Raw genomic sequence first — 18951 nt, forward strand, 5'->3', positions numbered from 1 at the left:
ATCTACTACAGTCTACAGATCCATTCACATTAACAGTGTATCACTTTATTATGGATATTTAAAAACATATTTTCAGATCTCATTAATTCTTTTTATGTGGTACCTTTTAAATGCCATTTCTAGTAGAATTTTATTTGTTGGTAAGGTGGTTGTTTGATATGGTTTCTGGTGTTGGTGATACAAATAAACCTACCATTCTCTTTTATGATAGCCATCTTTATATTTGTGAAGCTTTATACGATGACCTTTTTTATTACATATAACTTGTAGTCACTTGAAAGAGGTGTTTATTTGTATAGGCTTCTTGTGAACAATATTTTATGAGGATATATGATCAGGGAAGGCATAGTTATGGTTGGTAACAATTTATAATAATTACATCCATACATTTGATTTTTAACTTTTTTATTGTTTTCTCCAATGTTTAGGTCGGTGGACAAAAATAACACCATCTATCGTCTAGCTGCTGTTGTAGAGCACCGTGGTGGACCATTCATGAATGTGGGACACTATGTTGCCTATGTTCGAGCAAGCAAGATTAGAAATCAGCAACAACAGAGCAGCAACTCTTCCTCATGGTTTTGTGCAGACGATAGTAACATTAGAGAAGTCACTCTAGAAGAAGTTCTCAAGTGCCAACCTTATGTTCTTTTCTATGAGATGATGGAAAACAAAGACATGTCTAACATAAGATATGACAACTCTTTGGATTGTCATCCGATTCAGTTAGACATGTTAGGTTGTTGATCATACCTAGGTTGTCACATGGCATTGAAGGTTTTGATTCATCTAACAGGTTGATTGATATCTTTTTTATACTATTTGGCAAATTTTGTCTTAAGTATCAACCCATGAATGGAATGGGTCACATGGGTTAGCCAAACTGGTTAATTGGTCATACATGCTTTGTAAGGTTGTTTCAGATGATAGTGTTAAGAACTAATCATTTACATGCATTGTGCACTGACTTTTTCTCTAAAACTTTTAGTTTTGGTCGAAGCCATTACTTGTAACATGCTTTAAATAACCCTTGAGGCTTCAATTAGAGGTTTATTATTGCTTATTTTCATTCTAGAAGTACAATTTGCAGCATCACAGAGATAGCACTGGTTTAATCATTGATGTCACGTTGCAGAACTTTTGTTGGCGTCACTCAAGGAAGAAGTTCAACAGTCATTTCTCTGTTCTAGCTGTCTCACGGGAAAAGTTAAACCGCTTAGGGCTTCTCCAACGCAGTGAGCTCTGCTGGCGTAATGCCCCAACCACCACATAGGCAACGGGCATCCATATCATCTCTGGTGGTGGTCACGCATAGTTCCATAGAATTCTATAAAAGAATTAGTAGCTGACAAAAAGGGAAGGAGGTTATAGAAGCGCCCATTGTGTGGCTGAGGATAGTAGCCATGTTTGTCCTGGTCAGAATGGTTAAAAAAGAGAGGACAACTAAAAGTGACGTTTGGGACCATGGTAGAACCAAGGATAAGATAACTTGCGTTGTGATATTGTATGCCTCAATTTATTTAACCAACGGGTAATCCTGAGACTACCAATTGACATGTGTCTGCATTGGTCAAGCCCTTAGTATTGAAGGCAACACTTCTTTCTTTTCTCAGAACACGTTTCTCCTTCCTATCCAGTAGATCTAGCATTCTAGTTTGCTAATATTGAGTGTGCACCTCCACGTTAACATTCTGTCTAAAGCAAAATCCTAGACGCATGCATGTTCATTCTGGAGCTTTGTCAGCCACCATGCAAGTCCTTCAGAAAACGTCATGCAGCACCGATACGTCATTGTGGTTCCTAGATTTGCTATAGGCTCGTACCGACTACCGAATTTGTCTGAATTGGCACTCCCATTTCAGTCGAGGAAGACAGAGTAGTTGGTGCTGCGGGTTGCAATTGTCAAAAAAAAACCTTCTGAACCACATGTTAGAACGTTCACTGCGTATACGTTGCCAAGACAAATGTGATTGGTACTCTGTAAACTGTAGAGCGTCGAGCAGTGCGTGCGGTCTAGTGCAGCAAGAACCGTGGAGCGTTAACCGAAGTGAGGACGCGAGGTGAAATTTTGTGCTGCGGCGCCCGCCAGCGGCGATGATTTGCAAGCTGTGGGTCCAAGGCGACTCGGAATTTTCCTTTCTCGCCGATGCCATAATAAAATGTCGCTAGTACCTCTGTTTTTCATTTTGTGTGCGTCTGTGTTTCCTTGACCTTGAGGAGGACGGAGCATGCGGATACGCCGAACACCAGGCGAGTAGCCCCGTGTGACTCTGCGTTCTGTTGGCGGTGTACTCGCTGTCTGTTCACTGACAGGATCACAGGACAGGCAGGCAGGCCGCGGCGCTTGGAAGGTTCGGTTCTGACGTGTTGAGGTCCAGCAGCTGGAACAAAGCTGGCACGCGGCCCAGAGTCTCTCGCACGGCCCAGCAAACGCCGCCGCCTCCGTTGCCAGAGTCTCTCACAGACACAGGCAGCAGCACGGCACGGCGGACGGGCGGCTCCGCAGTCCGGTGCGGTGCCCCCGGGCGCACGCACCACTCCACTCGCCACGCCACGGCCGACAAACGGCATCCGATTTTACCGTGGCAGATCCGCACTCCACCCCGCCTGGCGCCGCGCGAGCCCCGCTGCACTGCACGCGAACCACGCGGCGCCCTCATCACACCCTCCTCCGCACGCGAGATCCCCCAGACGAGACGAACGCCCCCGCACACCTCCCCAGGCGCGCCCCTCACTTTTATTACTAGTCCACACAAGCGTGCCTGCTGCTGCCCGTCCGCCCGCCCGCCGATTAGAATAGGCGCTTCGGTTCCCCAGCAGCCTTTGTCCGGGCTCCAGCTCCCGGTCTCCTGTGCGTGCGTGGACGTCGGCGAGCCGGCGACTTGCTTGGCGTCGGGGGGATGGAGGGGCGGGTGCTGCGGCGCAGCGTGACGCTGGCGGACCAGCTCGCCGCGGTGGGGCCGGCGCCGTCGGTCGCGGTCGCGGGGCCCGGGGGCGCCGCCGCTGCAGGGTCCTGCAACCTCCGCGACCTGCTCAAGCTCCGCGACGAGGACGACCTCGCGTCGGCCGGGCGCCGCGCCGCCGTCACGCTCGCCTCCGCCATGGCCGCCGAGAGGCAGGTCTCGGCGCCGTCGCCGTCGCTCTCGCTCTCGCCCCCGTCGTCGTCGTCCCCCGCTACAGCCGCGGCGGCCGCGGCCGCGGCCGCGGCGCGTACCCTCCTCGACATCATCCGCGACGACCAACCTCCCGCCTCGGGGCCCTCCTCCGGCGACCCCTTCGTCCGCCGCGCCGTGTCGCTGCCACCCCCGACCACGGCCACGGCCTCCCCGCCGGCACCGACACTCGCCGCCGCCGAGGCCGCCCCTGCCCCTCCCCCGCCTCCACCCGCGGCCGCGGCGGCAGATGAGGAGGAGCAGGAGCAGAGGGTCTCCCTGATGGCGCTCCTGGAGCAGACGGACCGGCAGTGGAGCGCCGTTCCGGGCGCCACAACCCAGCCCGAAGAAGAAGAAGAAGAAGAAGAAGAAGAAGATTCAGCGGCGTTGGAGGCGCTGGAACCGGTCGACGACGACGCGGAGCTGGAGCCGGAGGCGGCGGGGAGAGGCGTGGTCGCCGGTTGCTGCTGCGTGTGCATGGCCCGGGCCAAGGGCGCGGCCTTCATCCCCTGCGGCCACACCTTCTGCCGCGCCTGCGCCCGCGAGCTCCTCGCCGGCCGCGGCCGCTGCCCGCTCTGCAACGCCGCTATCGTCGACGTCCTCGACATCTTCTGACCCCCCCGCTTTCTGGTGCCGGTGCCGACCGACACCTCGTCCGGCGAAATGCGCGTCGCGAAACAAGGACCCGACCTCTTCGGATCGTCGCCCAACCCTAAATAGGATCCAGCCGCCATAGATAGATCTCCAAACTCTCTTCCCTGTGCGCCCTCCACTTCTTGTGCTATGCTCCCGCTGTGAAAAGATTACAATATGTTCGACTTTGATTGCTGCAAGAAATCAAACATTTCCGTGCTGCACATTTCTGTTCTTCCCTCAGCTCCCGAATCCAGTAGCTGTACTGGATCGATCGAGCGAGTTCTTTCTTGCGATTATGAACTAGCGGACGAACTAACTAACCGATCTCACAGTCAAAAGTGAGCCACGACCGACCGTGGCTGGTTAAAAGTAAAGAGATGACGTTTGACCCGAGATTAGTACCCACTGCAATTCATTCATTCAATTACAACTCTCTGCTGCTGCTGCTGCTGGCCAGCTAGCAAGCACGCACTGCTTCAAGATCTCAAGGAATCGGGATACTCCTCTACTGTCCAAAATACATTGGAGATCCGCGCGTGGTGTTTCAAATTTTTTATACTGCTGCTCCCTAGTCCAAAATACTTGTCCACTCCTGCATTCCTACCGCATGAGTTCATTTAACTGCTGGTGTATGTACTATGTAGTGCGCGCTTGTCAACATTTGCTTCTTTTTTTTTGAAAAAATGGGGAAAACTGATTAGATGAGTTCATTTAAATGGTTGTGTTCGCTTGTGTAAACATGTCTGATAATACTATTTGTTAATTTATTACAAAAGAAAAATACTGATATATAATATATTTGATAGATAAGTTTAAGAGCCCGGCACTTTCCCTGTATTTTCTACGCTTTCCGTCCTGTATTTTCTACGCTTTCCGACGTGAGACGCTGAACGTTTCAAGCTCTGATTAGATGCGTGATGTCATTAGGGGAGGGAGGCATAAAAGAAAACCATGCGGGATAGCCTTGTGGCTTCTCTCATCATACATAATACGTTCTTTGACACCGACGGATGCAGAGATACGCACGACACGTCGTCACGTACCACTACGTCGACTTTGGAAATACACTACTACTCTGGGGCCGTCGGCCGGGCTTTTTTTTCCCCAGCTGTGTGATGTGTGTGTGTGTCAGTGTGTGAGCCACTCGTAGACGCAACACTTAGCGCTAAACACAAGCGCACTAGCAACAGTTATCGTGCGGGGGGTGAAGTGAACCGAACCGGTGCAGCCTCGTTGGTGCGGACCCAAACGAAAAACGGAACAGCCTCCTGGTTGCGGGGGCAAAGCAAGCCGGAGTAGGGAGACCCTGGTTGGTCCCCGGCACTTGTCAATGCCGATGCCGCTACGGGTGTACTCCTACTCGAGCTCGAGGTCTCCAACTCCAACCCGCCGGTTGGGTGAGCGGCTCACCTCCTCCTCCTGGCCTGGGCACGCTGTGAGCTTGGCGGGAGGCCCCGCCCCAACCGCTCGGGGACGCAGCAAAGCAAGCCAAGCATCGGTACCATAGCAACCACCACAGCCTCCCGGTTCAGGCGGTACGAGGTTGGGTTGGGTTGGGTGAGGCCTGGCCTGGCCTGGACGCCTGCTCCTCCTGGAGTAGGGAATGATCATATCTGGAAACGACGACAGGCCACTGGTGGTGTGCGTGGCTGCTCGGCCGTTGGACCAGACCAAACCCAACATTTGCCTGCAGTGCAACGCCCGCCGGCTCATCAACCCCGGTGGGCTTCGTTCGTGCATGCGATTAGCGACTTCAGTGGTGTCGCATAGGCTGGGTGTGGGTCCATTGACGTACGTGATCCGGTTGGGTACTTGGGTAAGCTACCATGAGCGTCGCAGCTCCAATTATTGTTATTGTTATACATCGGGCTCGTCATATGACTGGGACACTCGCGGAATCAATCAATTATCATCAGCCCGAATGTGGCCGTAATCTAACCTGTTCAACGCCGATGCTCCGCTCTATAATACAGCTTGTCTTCTTTTTCAGTGTATACGATACGACTCCCACTGGATGTAAATCTTAGGCCTTGTTTAGTTCACCTTAAAAAATTTTAAGATTTTCCGTCACATCAAATCTTGTAGTATATGTATATGTATAAAGCATTAAATATAGATAAAAACAAAAATAATTGCACAGTTTGTCTATAAATCGTAAAATGAATCTTTTTAGCTTAGTTAGTCTATAATTGGATAATATTTACCAAATAAAAACGAAAGTGTTATGTTATCCGGAAACAAAAAAAAATGAAAACTGAACAAGGCCTTAATCATTCCCGGCGGCGGGCGAAGCTAGCTACGCTATCCGTTGATATGCGTTTTGTTGTCATCATCGATCCGACGATCCCATGGACAGCGACGGCGACATGAGGGCGTGACGAGAGCGCGTGGAAAAAAAAAAAACAGGCAGGCGGCGCGCGCGGGTTTGGACTTTGGAGGCTTGCGCGGTGCCGGCCAAAGGAAATCGGCTTCGGCGCGGGGGGTGCCGGCGGCCGGGCGGGGTGCGGCACGATGCACGCGAGATTCCTGGCGTGCGGGGGCGAGCTGCGTGCCACGCGCGGGGGGGGTGAGCGGAGCACGTGGGACGTGGGAGAGATCTGCCATGGACTTTTGACGGTTTTGGTCGGGCTTCACTCTGTGACACTGGCGCCACGTTTGTTGGAACTGTGGTTTCATGAATCTGTTGGAACTGTGCTCTCGGAATCTGTACATAACGCTCTTCATCTTAAATATAGATAAAAATAATTAATTATATAGTTTGTATATATTTTATAAGAGGAATCTTTTCAAAGTTTGCATAGTCTATGATTAGATATTACAATAATAAGTATAAATATACTAAGTACTCAAAACCTTTTTCCTTTTATGAACTAAACAAGGCCCCAAGGCCTCACTCGCAGGCTTGAGCCACGCATTTTGGGTTGGTGCGGACGCGCGACGCAAATATGCGTCCTCTCTTCGTCGTTCTGCGTCTCCACCCAGGCGTAGGGCCCACCGGAAGGGGATGACCAGAGCTCGGTCCTGCGAGAATAGCACCTTGGGGTCGCCGCCGACGAGGGGAGGAGAGAACGGCCAGAGCTCGTACGTTGAAAGGGGCATCGTGACTCGCCGGATCTCAGGCTGAGCTCGCAGCTCGATGGCCTTGCCCGCGGCGGCGCTCGTGTGGCGACGGGCGAAGGGGCCCGCGCCGGCGAGCGGGAGGAGAGGACGGGCGGAGCTCGTGCGTGCCAAGGGGCGCCGCGCCTCGCCGGATGTCGGGCCGAGATCGCAGCTCGGTGGCCTCGCCCGCGGCGGCGCTCGTGATGCAACAGATGAAGGAGCCCGCGTCGGCAAGGGGAGGAGATGTCGGGCGGAGCTCGTCCGTGCGAAGGGGCGCAGTGCCTCACTAGATCTCGGGCTGAGCTTGCAGCTCGAGGTGCTTGCCAGAGAGGGAGGCGGGCGGCACTTGGCCGGGATTGGTGAGGGAGGCGGGTGGCGTTGGGCTCTGTTTTCTTTTTTTTTGCGTTGGGTTGGCTGTTAGAGGTGGACGGTTTTGGGTGCTGCGTTCTTTCACTGTGAAGGACGCAAATCGTGAAATAGGTACGCTGTTTAGGTCACCCTTGTTGGAGTCAGTCTTAGTATGATCAACAGTGATGGTGAAAGAGAGTCCTTTTTTTTCCTTGAGGAATGATAGTGAAAGAAAGGTAATCCTGCCCTACATCATATTAGGATGGTCATTGGTCAAAAGCATACTCTAGAGTCTAAACTCTGGTCTCTAGAGCTACTACAAGTGAGAGTGACACGCTGTCAAGGACCCCCAAAAAACTAGTACTCCCATCCTAGGGCAGTAGCCTGGTACACAGCGCGCATGAATCTCGCGGTAAAGCTACCAAACTCCCTTGACGCTTTTCTCTTGGAATTCTCTGCGTCCACGTTCCTAGGATTGGAGACCCTAGTGGATAGTGGTGGAGCACAAACCAACGCCCGTGCTATCATCCCTCCTCACCACGCTATGCAATGGCACGATGCATGCTCGAGTAACGTGCTGTAAACAGTACTAATAGTATAATTCTTTCTTTTGTATGAGTCAAACAAATTTGAATTTAATTAAATGTACTCTTCGTTTCAAAATAAATAATTTTCTCTGATTTAAAATTTATATAAAAATAACATTCTACAAACACATTGTCCCCCTAATACGAAAGGTGATCACGGGCTGTCAAATCAAGAGATATCTTCTAGGAAAAGAAAGAAAAGTAAAGAAGATTAAGGTACCCTCTATATTAAAATATAGTGTACTGTAAATTCTAAAATTTATACTGAAATATAATGTAATCTGTGTAGTAACTATACTTAGATTTGACAAAAATTGTTAAAAAGGAAATCATAACTTAAAGAGAAACTCTGTAGTTAGGTTTAATGTATAGGTACGTATGTCAATTGAGTATTTTCTTTGGTTGTCTTAAAAAATTCTAGAACATTATATTACAGAGGGGGTACATCTGTCGACTGTCTTTGACTTATCTATAAGATTTTGAGAAAAATATTCATTTTAGGACATAGGAAATATTACTTACTCCACAAATATAATTCTCGTTTTTTGAAAAATCAAACGGTTTAAACTTTAACTAATGTTCTATAAAAAGACTCTAACATTAATAATATAAAATAAGTATTATTAGATTAGTTTTATATAATATATTTTTATAAATTTATTTAGAGACATACTAGTCTGTCTCTCAATGTTAGAGTAACTCCAACGGTTTTGCAATTGAGTTATGCATTCTTGTTTTTTTTTGGAAAAAACCCAAAAGTTACTCTCCAAAGGTTTGACAATTGACTTTGGCAAATTTGGCAACTTGGCAAATGAAGAGTCAAACTGTGCATATATGCAAAAGTCCGTGAGGCTTGATTGCGCGATAAAGAGACTCCTCCCGCGCGCGTATCCTTCTCCCGCACACCTACTCCTTCTCATGTGCGCCACCATCGGAGTTCCCACGTGATTGCTCTATGGTGTCGTCATTTTCCGTCGGAGTTCCAGTTGCCGGCTTGATGGAGTCTCCAGCGACCTAGAATCCATCGGTGTCGTGCCTGCTAGCTAGCCTAGACATGCCTCCCTGGGAGGACTTGGATGCAATCGGCGACGATCACGCAAACTGACAAAGGAAAACAAAAACCGCGGGAACTGGTGGCACATGAGGAAAAAAACTCGGGCAACAAGTGGACCCATAATTCTATTTTTGTAAAAGAATTATGGAAAACGGTTGGAGATGAACTTAGCTTTACTATTTTCATTTGTGAGTTGGTAAACTCCATGTTTTACCAAATAAAAAATATAAAACTGTTGGAGTTACTCGGTCGCTTAAAAACATGCAACTCTCACAGACACATCTCTCGAGCGACTCTTAAAAAGGGATGGAGGTGATAGATGCCAATAGTACTTACCATAAACATAGTCAAATTTGAACTAGTTTGACCAACACAAGATCCATAGTTAAATTCTTTTTGTGGACCGAGTGAGAGGGTGTTTGGATCCTTGGCTAAAGTTTAGCCCTTTGTCATATTTGGATGTTCGGGTGCTAATTAGGAGGACTAAATATGAGGTTATTATAAAACTAAATGCAGAAGCCATGGCTAAATCATGAGACGAATCTATCAAAACTAATTAATCCATCATGAGCACATATTTACTGTAGCACCATATTATAAAATCATGGCCCAATTAAACTTAAGAGATTCATACCGTAAATTAGCCTTCATCCATGCAATTAGTTTAATACTCCTTATTGGTATCAAGTATCCAATGCGACAGTGCAAATTGGATCCGAATGAGGCGTAACTAGTAATGCCTTGTTTAGTTCGGAAAAAAAAGTTATAGCAATTACTCTCCAGACTAGTTAGGCTTAAAAGATTCGTCTCGCAAAATATATGCAAATTATGCAATTAGTTATTTTCTAAATCTATATTTAATGCTTCATACTTGTGTCCAAACATTGGATATGATGAAACGAAAAGTTTTTAGGTGATAACTAAATAGGGTCTTAACCACAAGTAGGTTTGAAAATGAATCAGATGCACATGAAAAAAATAATGCTCTTATAAATATTACAATGCAAAACATATTTTGCCTATCTTTCTCATATTTTCTTACAAAATTATATTTTTTATTGTGAACACTAACTACATGTGTAAAAGCATAGAAAAAATTATTAATGCACACTTATGCATATATATATTTATCATACTTTTGAGGTGCTATTATGTTTGTCTAATCTCTTAATCAAAGCTGTTGATTTTAGATATCTTTGTTTACTAAGGACGGTCTCAATGTGATTTCATCAGAGTTTCATGAGCATTAAATATGTTGATATGACACCGTATTAATAAAGTGAGAGATGATAAGAGTTTCATGAGAGCAGAGAGAGTTTCATCCCTATGAAACTCTTCTGCACTGTTTCCAAAATCAGATGTGTTGGAAGCTAGGATATGAAACTTTCCATTGAGACTGGCCTAACATAAAACGAGTAGTTTGAATAATGATTCGCATTCAACTTTTTATCTATATAAATATCTATCCAGTGTGATATCCAAATGTAACAAGTATACTAGATTCTAGATAAATAATAATATAAAATATATTGTACGGAATACATACTCCCCCTGTCCACGAAAGAACCAATTTTTAGAATTATCTTGAGTCAAACTTTTTAAACACTTTGATCATATTTTTAGAAAAAAAATATAAAGATTTATGGTATCAAATTAGTATCATTAGATTTATCATAAATATATTTTTATAGTATATGTATTTTATGTTATAGATGTTGTTATTCTTTTTTATAAAATTAGTCAAATATTAAAAAATTTGATTAGTATGGATTTTATGAATTGATTCTTATTAGTTATCGTATCATATCAATCAATTATTATTATGAATTAATGACTATTGGGGATTTTGGAGCGGCCCCGCTTTCCCAAACCCGGCGGCGGAGTCTGGACTGCGGTGGGTCGTCTGAGTGACAGCGATTTTAAATTATAAAACGTTTGATTTTTTTTTAATATCAAATTTGTCTTTTATACGCTGATAGAGACGGAGAGACAGCGATGGACTGGACGTGCTACAGGAAAGCACGTCGACCGGTGGTTGAGCCGCGCTCTCCTCCGCACGGACGGATCCGGTTGCCGACGTGGGCGCACATTCATCGCTGCGCCGTTCCCCGGGCGGGCGGACGCGGACCCCGGTGGCGGTGGGTCGATCGGCGACTCGGCGCCAGGAAAATGATCCCTCGCCTTGGCCTTCTCGGGCTCGGACCGTGGCCGCGATTACGCCGCAACCTCCTCCGCACGCCTGCCGGCCGCACGGAGCTAGGGCGGCGGAAGAAGCGGCCAAGCGAGCGCGAGGCGGGAGGCTGGCTGGCATCGGATCCCTCCCATCTCGAGCTCGGCCACTGCCCGTTGCTCGATGCTCGCTGTTGTTCTCCTCCTCCGGTCCTCCCCCAGTCCTGCCCCACCGGGCAGCAGCAGTGTGCAGTCCCGTCCCGTCCCATCCCCATTCCCATCCGTGCCTGCCTTTGTGCCAGCCTAGGGCTAGCAAAAGAGCCTAGCTACAGACGCCTCGCTCGCCCATGTCGCTCGCTCGCGCGCCCACGCCCATGCCATGAAGAGGAAGACCGTTGTGCTCGTGCCAGGCCGACGTCGATGCTCTGCCCGGCGCGCCGGCTGCCGTTCCATCGTTGATCGACCAGAACGGCTCGCTGGCTCGCTGCCGCCGCTGCTGTGCTGATCTGCTGCTACTGTGGCGTCCAAACAAACAGCCCCGGGAAGACGCCGCGTACAGTACAGTACAGTACATGGCCAACTCCGTACTCCATGCGTGACATGATGCAGATCCCTAGCAGCGAGGTACTCTAGACTTGTGCTGTAGCTTTGGAGTTATGAGAGCCCCATGTTCCAGACGACCAGACCAGCAATAATCAATCCATGGACTGCGAGGAGCTAGAGAAGAGCCCCATCCAATGCTGCCGTGTGATACTGTGATGTACTCGCATGTAGCAAGGCTGATCCACACATCCAAGCGTGTAGGAACACAAAGCGTCATACAGTTTCATTGCGCTCATCCAACCTGCATTGTTTCAGAAAAAACGGTAGATCGACACAAAGCTTGCGCGGCCTTTCAGTACCAGATGATGATGGATTAGACAGATGATCCCAGGAAGCCAGGAGCATTAGCGTCAAGTTGCTGTGTTGTCGATTCCGAAGCCCCAAGGATGCGTATGCGTGGCGTGGTCCACATGCATCCCAGGACATAGTAGTACGTGGTGGCACTTGTTTAGTTCACCTCAAAATCCAAAAAGTTTTCAAAATTTTCCGTCACATCAAATCTTGTGGCACATGCATGAAGCATTAAATATAGACGAAAACAAAAACTAATTACACAGTTTGTCTGTAAATCGCGAGACGAATCTTTTGATTCTAGTTAGTTTATGATTGGATAATATTTGTTAAATAATTTACAACTAAACAAGGCCGCCATGATCCCATCCGAATACGAGCAAGTACGTTGCACAAAGCATGTCATGTGCCGCCATGCAGCACGGGTCTTTTCCCCATCCGTTCCCAGGAGAGAATAAAAGCCATTCAATGCTTTGCCCCCATCGGCAACACGACAGTCCCAGGCCTTGTTTAGTTCCGAAAAATTTTGAGAAATCGACACCGTAGCACTTTCGTTTGTATTTGACAAATATTATCCAATTATGGACTAACTAGGCTTAAAAGATTCGTCTCGTCAATTTCGACTAAACTGTGCAATTAGTTTTTATTTTCGTTTATATTTAATACTCCATGCATGTGTCTAAAAATTCGATGTGACGGAGAATGTGAAAAATTTTGCAAAATTTTCAGAGAACTAAACAAGGCCTCTGTCCTCAGGTCTGCCCATGTACGCGTTGTACGCTGAGGAACACGAGTATACTCGAAAACCCAAATGCAGCACTCTGTATTTTGTTTTATCCTGAATGAGATATTATTGTCCATTTCACTTCACGCATGCATGCAGCATGCCCACCTAACACGTTTCTATTTTCGCCAGGGGTTACTCTGTACAACGTCACCGGCAAACAGGGACGACAGATCCCGGTCAAGCCGTGACGGGCCGATCCGTTACAGTGAAGTCCGTTCCAGTTTAGTATACCATGGTCCATGGGCTAGTAGTAGGAAAGCAGACGAAGCAGCCATGATGTCCGTTCCGTTCCGTTCCGGTCACTTGGAGAGCAGCCCGAAGTAGGGGTTCTCCATGGCCGACGCGATCTCGACCCCAGCAGCGTTGAGGAGCGCCATGTCGATCTTGTCCCTCGGCATCACCAGGTAGCCGATGCCGCTGAGCCTCTGGAACCCGCACAGCTCCAGGAACTCCACGCCACCTTGCAGGCTGCCCACCCTGTCCTGTTGTTGTTGCAGAGAGCACGAGGTGTGAATTGAAGTTGAAGATATGGCCTATGGGGTGAGATGAGATCACAGCATTCTGAAATGCCCGGTCCTCTTGGTTTTACCTTGAAAACAGGGTTGCTGAGCCGGATCCTCCTGAACTTTTCCTCTTCTGGGTTCTTCACTATGTTGGCAACAATCTTGAGCAATATTTGGTACGCTCTTGCGACAGCAGCAGGGTCATCCTACAGGTAATGTGGCAGAGAAACACATTCAATGGTTCCTGGCGTCCGAGTAACACAGGGATCAGTCGTATCTTTGTATTTGTTTAGTGTGACAAGCAATTGAGAAGCACAACGACACCAATCCTACACTAGATCAAAAGACAGGCTAAGAAAGACTAATACTGAGCATCCCTGGAATATTGATCTAAACCAAGATGCAGAAGGGCACAGAGTATATACACAAAGCATCGTATTCAGCATCCCCATGCTTCTGTGCCAGATGATCTACTAAGAGCAACATGGATCAGAAATAGTATCTGCAAGGGATCATTTTACCTTGTGATTCTTCTTCAGAGTTCGCAGGCGGTCTCTCAGTTGTTCTGATGTGACGACACGTTCAACAGGTTTCACCTGCAGTTAAAATGTACGTGACGAATGTGCTTGGAGGTTTAGCTCGTAAAATGTACGTGACTATGTAGAAAGGCATTTCGACCTTTGTGGGTGTTATGACTGCAGCTGAAGCCCTAGGACTTTCCAGTGGCAAACCAAGCCGTCTCCTTCTTTCTGCCTGCTCAAAAGCATATGACTTAGGCATCGGGACGCATATCACTGGAAAACTTTGAAGGAAATAGCCAAATGAGACGCAGTTTCTAAAGAATAAGAAAATGACGTCACTTTTGTGACAGCAAGCGCCCTTGAACACAATTCATGATTCAAACGTAAGCTTGACCGTAACCAATGGGAACTACTTGGTTTAATAAAATCCACACAACTTCATAAAAAAAATCCACACAGTGCACAAAAAATATAAAGAAAGGCTGCAATATTTCATCTGACTCTGATAAACATAGAGTCACGATTTTTCATTGCTGAAATCCAAGGTAATAAAAATGTCAAAGATAAAGGGTTTATTGAATGAATTATGAGCATGCTAAAAAAATACAGTAAAGTACTACAGAATTTTTTGTATAAATTAAGCAGAATTTTCAGCTTGCTGCAACAGACCTTATCATCTGCTATACGCTGTCGTATTCTCTCTCTTGCTCTTTTCTCCTCCTCTTGATCTGCAATCCGACTTTCCATCATCCTACAGTAAACAAAAATGTCACTTCTTCAAGAAGCAATTTGGAGTTGGAAATAGTGCATGTGAGACATGCATATGAAACATACCGCTTTCTTTGATTTTCCTCGAGAGTTCGCTTTGCTTCCATAAGATCTTTAGCAGCTCGAATCCTCTCCCTCTATAGAAAGAACATTCAGTGGACAAGAAAATGGCCACAGGATATACTTAAGACAGTGCGATAAAGCACATTTTGTACTTCCTGCTGTAGTATGTATTACATTTTACTTCTTAGAATTATTAAAAAAAACGCAATACCTGATCCTCTTGTAATTGATTTCGTATTCGCCCTCTTGCTCTTCCTTCCTCGTCTCGTTTTTGCTTGTATAGTGCTAATATCCTGAGAAGTACAAGTGTGTTACTAGATACTAGGGTGAATGTGTGATCGATAAACAAAATGTGAGCAACTTACTACTAATAATGTAAAGCAAGGTACACACCTCTTTGTATCTTGTTCCTCCTGTTCATCTGCATTTGGTTCTCGTTCCAACTGGGATGTCTCCTAAGAGAGAAGTTTGGGTGTGACACAAAATGTTACAAAGAACGGAAAACTAATTCCAGCCCATAGGAGGCTGAAATAAAGCTGCTAACAAGTGATAGCAACGTACTAAATCATAATATATTGGTAAATGAACTCGTTGAATGTTAAAAAAGCATGATTACACTCCAACCATTCTTCATAGCTTAAGCTTTTGGGTAAATTTGTCGGTGCATGTAACTCAATATGATATGAAATTTTACTTCAAAAAATGGTATGGAATTTTAAAGGAAGTATTTGATACGTATACCAAAAAAGAAGAAACTAAGTACATTCTGTCTTCCAGTTTCAGTCTGTTCTTCAGGTTTCTGCTCCAGCACAGTATCCCTGCAAGACAAGTATGCCATACATTTTACACTGCAACAGCATACCATAGCAAGAAAAAGAAATGTGGATCAATACATGCATCGAGTCACCCAAGTATATCTGACTACTGAGGTAGTTACATTTAACCGAGTCACCCAAGCATTTAACTGAATGACCTGTTCCTATTGAACTTACATTACGCATAGAAAGTATATCATACTGATACAAGCATATTTACAAGAACTATAACATGATCACTAATCATTTGATAATTCCATTTCCTAGTGAATGACACAGAAGTGTAGTCTTATAGTCTTACAAAGTGGGCAGGCTGAAGGACCCCCCCCCCCCCCCCAAACACACACACACACCAAAAAAGAAAGAGAAAAGAAAAAGAGAATGACACTTGATAGAAGGTCATCTGAAATTCCGAAGAAGAAAAAGAATGACGTTTTGATTTTGAGGTGGCAAAGACTTCAAGTGCTATTATATGACATCACACACTGACACTGTCATTCATACAAAATATCCTGTAGATTGCTGATTCCTCAATTGAGGTAGATATTTAACATTGTTACTTTGGATTTGATAGTTTTTCCACTGAAATGGCAATATGACATTTCCATAGCAAATCATCTATGAAATCATTAAGGAACAGAAACAAACCTCGTTTCTTGAACGTCATTTCTTACTTCATTTGATGTGTCACCACATTCAATGCTTATTTCTCTTGGAACCTAGACCATACAAGGGAGCAATTAAAACAAATTGTTTCAAATGTAGTGAAATTGTGACAGTAATGCTCCCTTGACTATACAACCTGATCGAAAATATAAATATAGTGTCAAGTATTATGATGCCAGTTGCTTCACAGCCTCATATTAACAACATTTGAAAAGGTTCCAAGCTACAATCTCAGACCAAATAGTTCGTGGTTATTTATATGTACAGGCTTAGCTTGCTGTCAAATTCCATGAAGTGAAAACTTGAGAAAGGACTTCTGCCAATGAAGAATATTCATTGTTAAGAAATAACCTACCAATGGTAGCTGATCAATGTCTGGGTCACTTTCATGTTCCAGAAGCCAGTTTACAGCAGATTCGAGATTGGAATTACCTGATCAAGACATATTATTACCTCTCCAATTCACTGAACTACGTAGTAAAGATATAATATTACTGAATATTTACAACAAATACGTTTCTAGAGCTTTGCATAATTTCCATTTTTATGAAATGGCATATCTATCAACTGCCAATGCCATTAGTAAATAGCGAAAACACACAAACCATGGAAGCATAGCTGGATGGGCACAAATACACAAACATAACTTTTGCAACCATAGAAGGGACCAAATGTCGTAGTTTCTATTTGGTGTATCATCAACATAAAACATTGATGCAAACCTGTATACAGTAACTTTGTTTGAAATACATACCTGAAAAATGGAGTGCTCTAACTGAACGAGCAGTTGGGAATCCCATAGCCTCAAGTTCACCAAGCATTTTCTTGTCAACTTGTGGGACAGCCATCTCTAGAAGATAGATGAACAAAAATAATTGCAGCCAATTGCTAGAAAGGCAAAACTAGAGGGAATGGATAATGGGGGAAATAGATAGCCATCTGAAACTATTGGCTCAGTTCAACCAGAATTGCATACAACTAATAATTAACTAGACAAAATAGTTGCGTAAGTAGAAACAATTTAACAATTTACCAACCCCCCATGATCTTACATAATTTAAGCTCTGTTTTATAGGAGTTTAATGTGCAACTATTGTGTTCTACGTCTAACATGAAAGCTATAATGTTCTACAATTTACATTAGAACTAACATATGTGTTCTCTGAGGCATCTTAGGACCTGTGAGTTTGTTAATGTTAATAGTATGTTGGCCTTAATCATTATACATGGAAGAATAGGACACTAGAAAAAGCTAACCTGAAATTACAGGTTATAAAGCAGCGGCACAAGAACCAGAAAGCGCAAGCAATGGAAAAGCACAAGATTGAACAAGTTTGATGAATATCACAAGATCTCCAGGTTGCATTGAAATTCTGATGACAGAACAGGATGATGAAATTATGAATAGGAAATTTACCTTTTCAGATATCTTTCCTCACTTTGTTATCCTTGAGCCAAGCTGATGTATGATCCTCTTCCTCTATAAGTAGAGAAATGAGCAATGCATTACTGCAAATGGAAAGGGGAATACGAAAATTAGATGTAGAGGATTAGGTCTTTGCTTCTTCTGTACTTCATTCTTGTCTTTTCTTCCCAGATGGGTCTTGTGGTGATCTCAGGAGACTCGGGTGACTTCTTTCTTCCTGCAGTAACTTATACCTTCCTTCATGTTTAGGGTTTCCCTCTTGAATCAACAGCCTACTCACAGATAGATTGATTCCTTTGTTTGGGTTACATCTTACAAGATCATATAAACTAACTCACTAAGAAAATCAACGGGAGTAATAAAGAGTAACACTGAAGTTTTGGTGTACCTCAAGTATTAGATGATGATATTCAGTATACAACTGAATTGTCTAGTCAGCATTTCCTTAGTTCATGAGTCATACAAGATACAAACAGAGGAAAATGTAATTGGTATTTCTGTCAAGTTGAATGCCTCCTGAGTCCTGAAATTTTTTAGTCCTGAGTCCATATACATAAGCTCATCACACATTTTGTTGGAAATAATATGAGGATTGAGAATGAAACTTCCAAACACATGGTAAGAGCCCTAAATGAGAACATATGGAGATAAATGTCAGGGCATTTGGGCATATTTAGCACACGAAGCAGCATCAGCAGTACCACCGCACAGCCATATTCTCCAAAAGTTGCAATCAGTAATCGAACAGTCTAAGGGATTAGAACAGTCACTTCTGCTATCCGCAAGTCTGATGAACCACCAAATGCCAAATTCCATCGCCCATAGTACTTTCTGAAGATCAATAACATCAGAAGTGTGGTCTCATTGTGTTTCCCAGTGTCTGCGGAGCCTCATAGATCACCAAGCAATGTCAAGTCATTATAAGCCTCAACGGCTTTGAGGCACATAAAAGTTTCCACGATTGAAACTCTTTGAACTGGGAACCTGCATAGATACTTGGTTTTTTAACCGAGAACTAGACAATGAGAATGATCGTGAGGGAAGGCACTGAGCCGTGCCAAGGCTGTCATCGATGAATACTCTCCATTGGCATTGAGGGATCATGTCTAACCCGCGGATGCATTGGCCATGGAGAGTTTTGTAGAAATTCATCTTAAGCAAGATGAATACTTTAAGATGTCAGACTGCAGCTTCACCAGAAAACTTCTACATGATTTGAACTTCTGTTCGGTGCAACCTGCTATCTACAGGAGGAATTTGTGCGTAAAAGCCAGGTCAGGGGTCAGCAAAGAGTGAACAGAGGGGGGGAAACAGAAAAGAAATGAACAACTGAAGCAACAACTGTCTCTGCATGGTATTTGTCTCACAGAGCTGCTGTCATCTGTTTGAGAAGATTAATGAGACTCTCACTAATCTGTTTGAGAAGAGCTCCTGTAATCTTTAACCAGCCATCCAAAATGCAG

General features: G+C 45.1%; 2 protein-coding genes across 2 annotated transcripts; one reads left to right on the forward strand and one right to left on the reverse strand.

Moving 5' to 3' along the window:
* Window positions 1598–4011, forward strand: LOC8060964 (polycomb group RING finger protein 6). The gene has a single exon (XM_002444667.2). It carries the CDS (start codon window positions 2901–2903, stop codon window positions 3765–3767), a length of 867 nt encoding a protein of 288 aa, XP_002444712.1. The 5' UTR covers window positions 1598–2900; the 3' UTR covers window positions 3768–4011.
* On the reverse strand, window positions 12744–17626 carry LOC8060965 (UBX domain-containing protein 1-A). Its single transcript, XM_021464924.1, has 13 exons — window positions 17480–17626; window positions 16817–16912; window positions 16418–16494; window positions 16045–16115; window positions 15345–15399; window positions 14975–15036; window positions 14793–14874; window positions 14585–14655; window positions 14420–14501; window positions 13908–13982; window positions 13751–13825; window positions 13316–13435; window positions 12744–13208 (listed from the first exon to the last, which is right to left on the reverse strand). Exons 2-13 carry the CDS (start codon window positions 16908–16910, stop codon window positions 13026–13028), a joined length of 1047 nt encoding a protein of 348 aa, XP_021320599.1. The 5' UTR covers window positions 16911–16912; window positions 17480–17626; the 3' UTR covers window positions 12744–13025.

The sequence above is a fragment of the Sorghum bicolor genome, chromosome 7 (assembly GCF_000003195.3).
Source record: "Sorghum bicolor cultivar BTx623 chromosome 7, Sorghum_bicolor_NCBIv3, whole genome shotgun sequence".
NCBI classification, from domain to species: Eukaryota; Viridiplantae; Streptophyta; class Magnoliopsida; order Poales; family Poaceae; genus Sorghum; species Sorghum bicolor.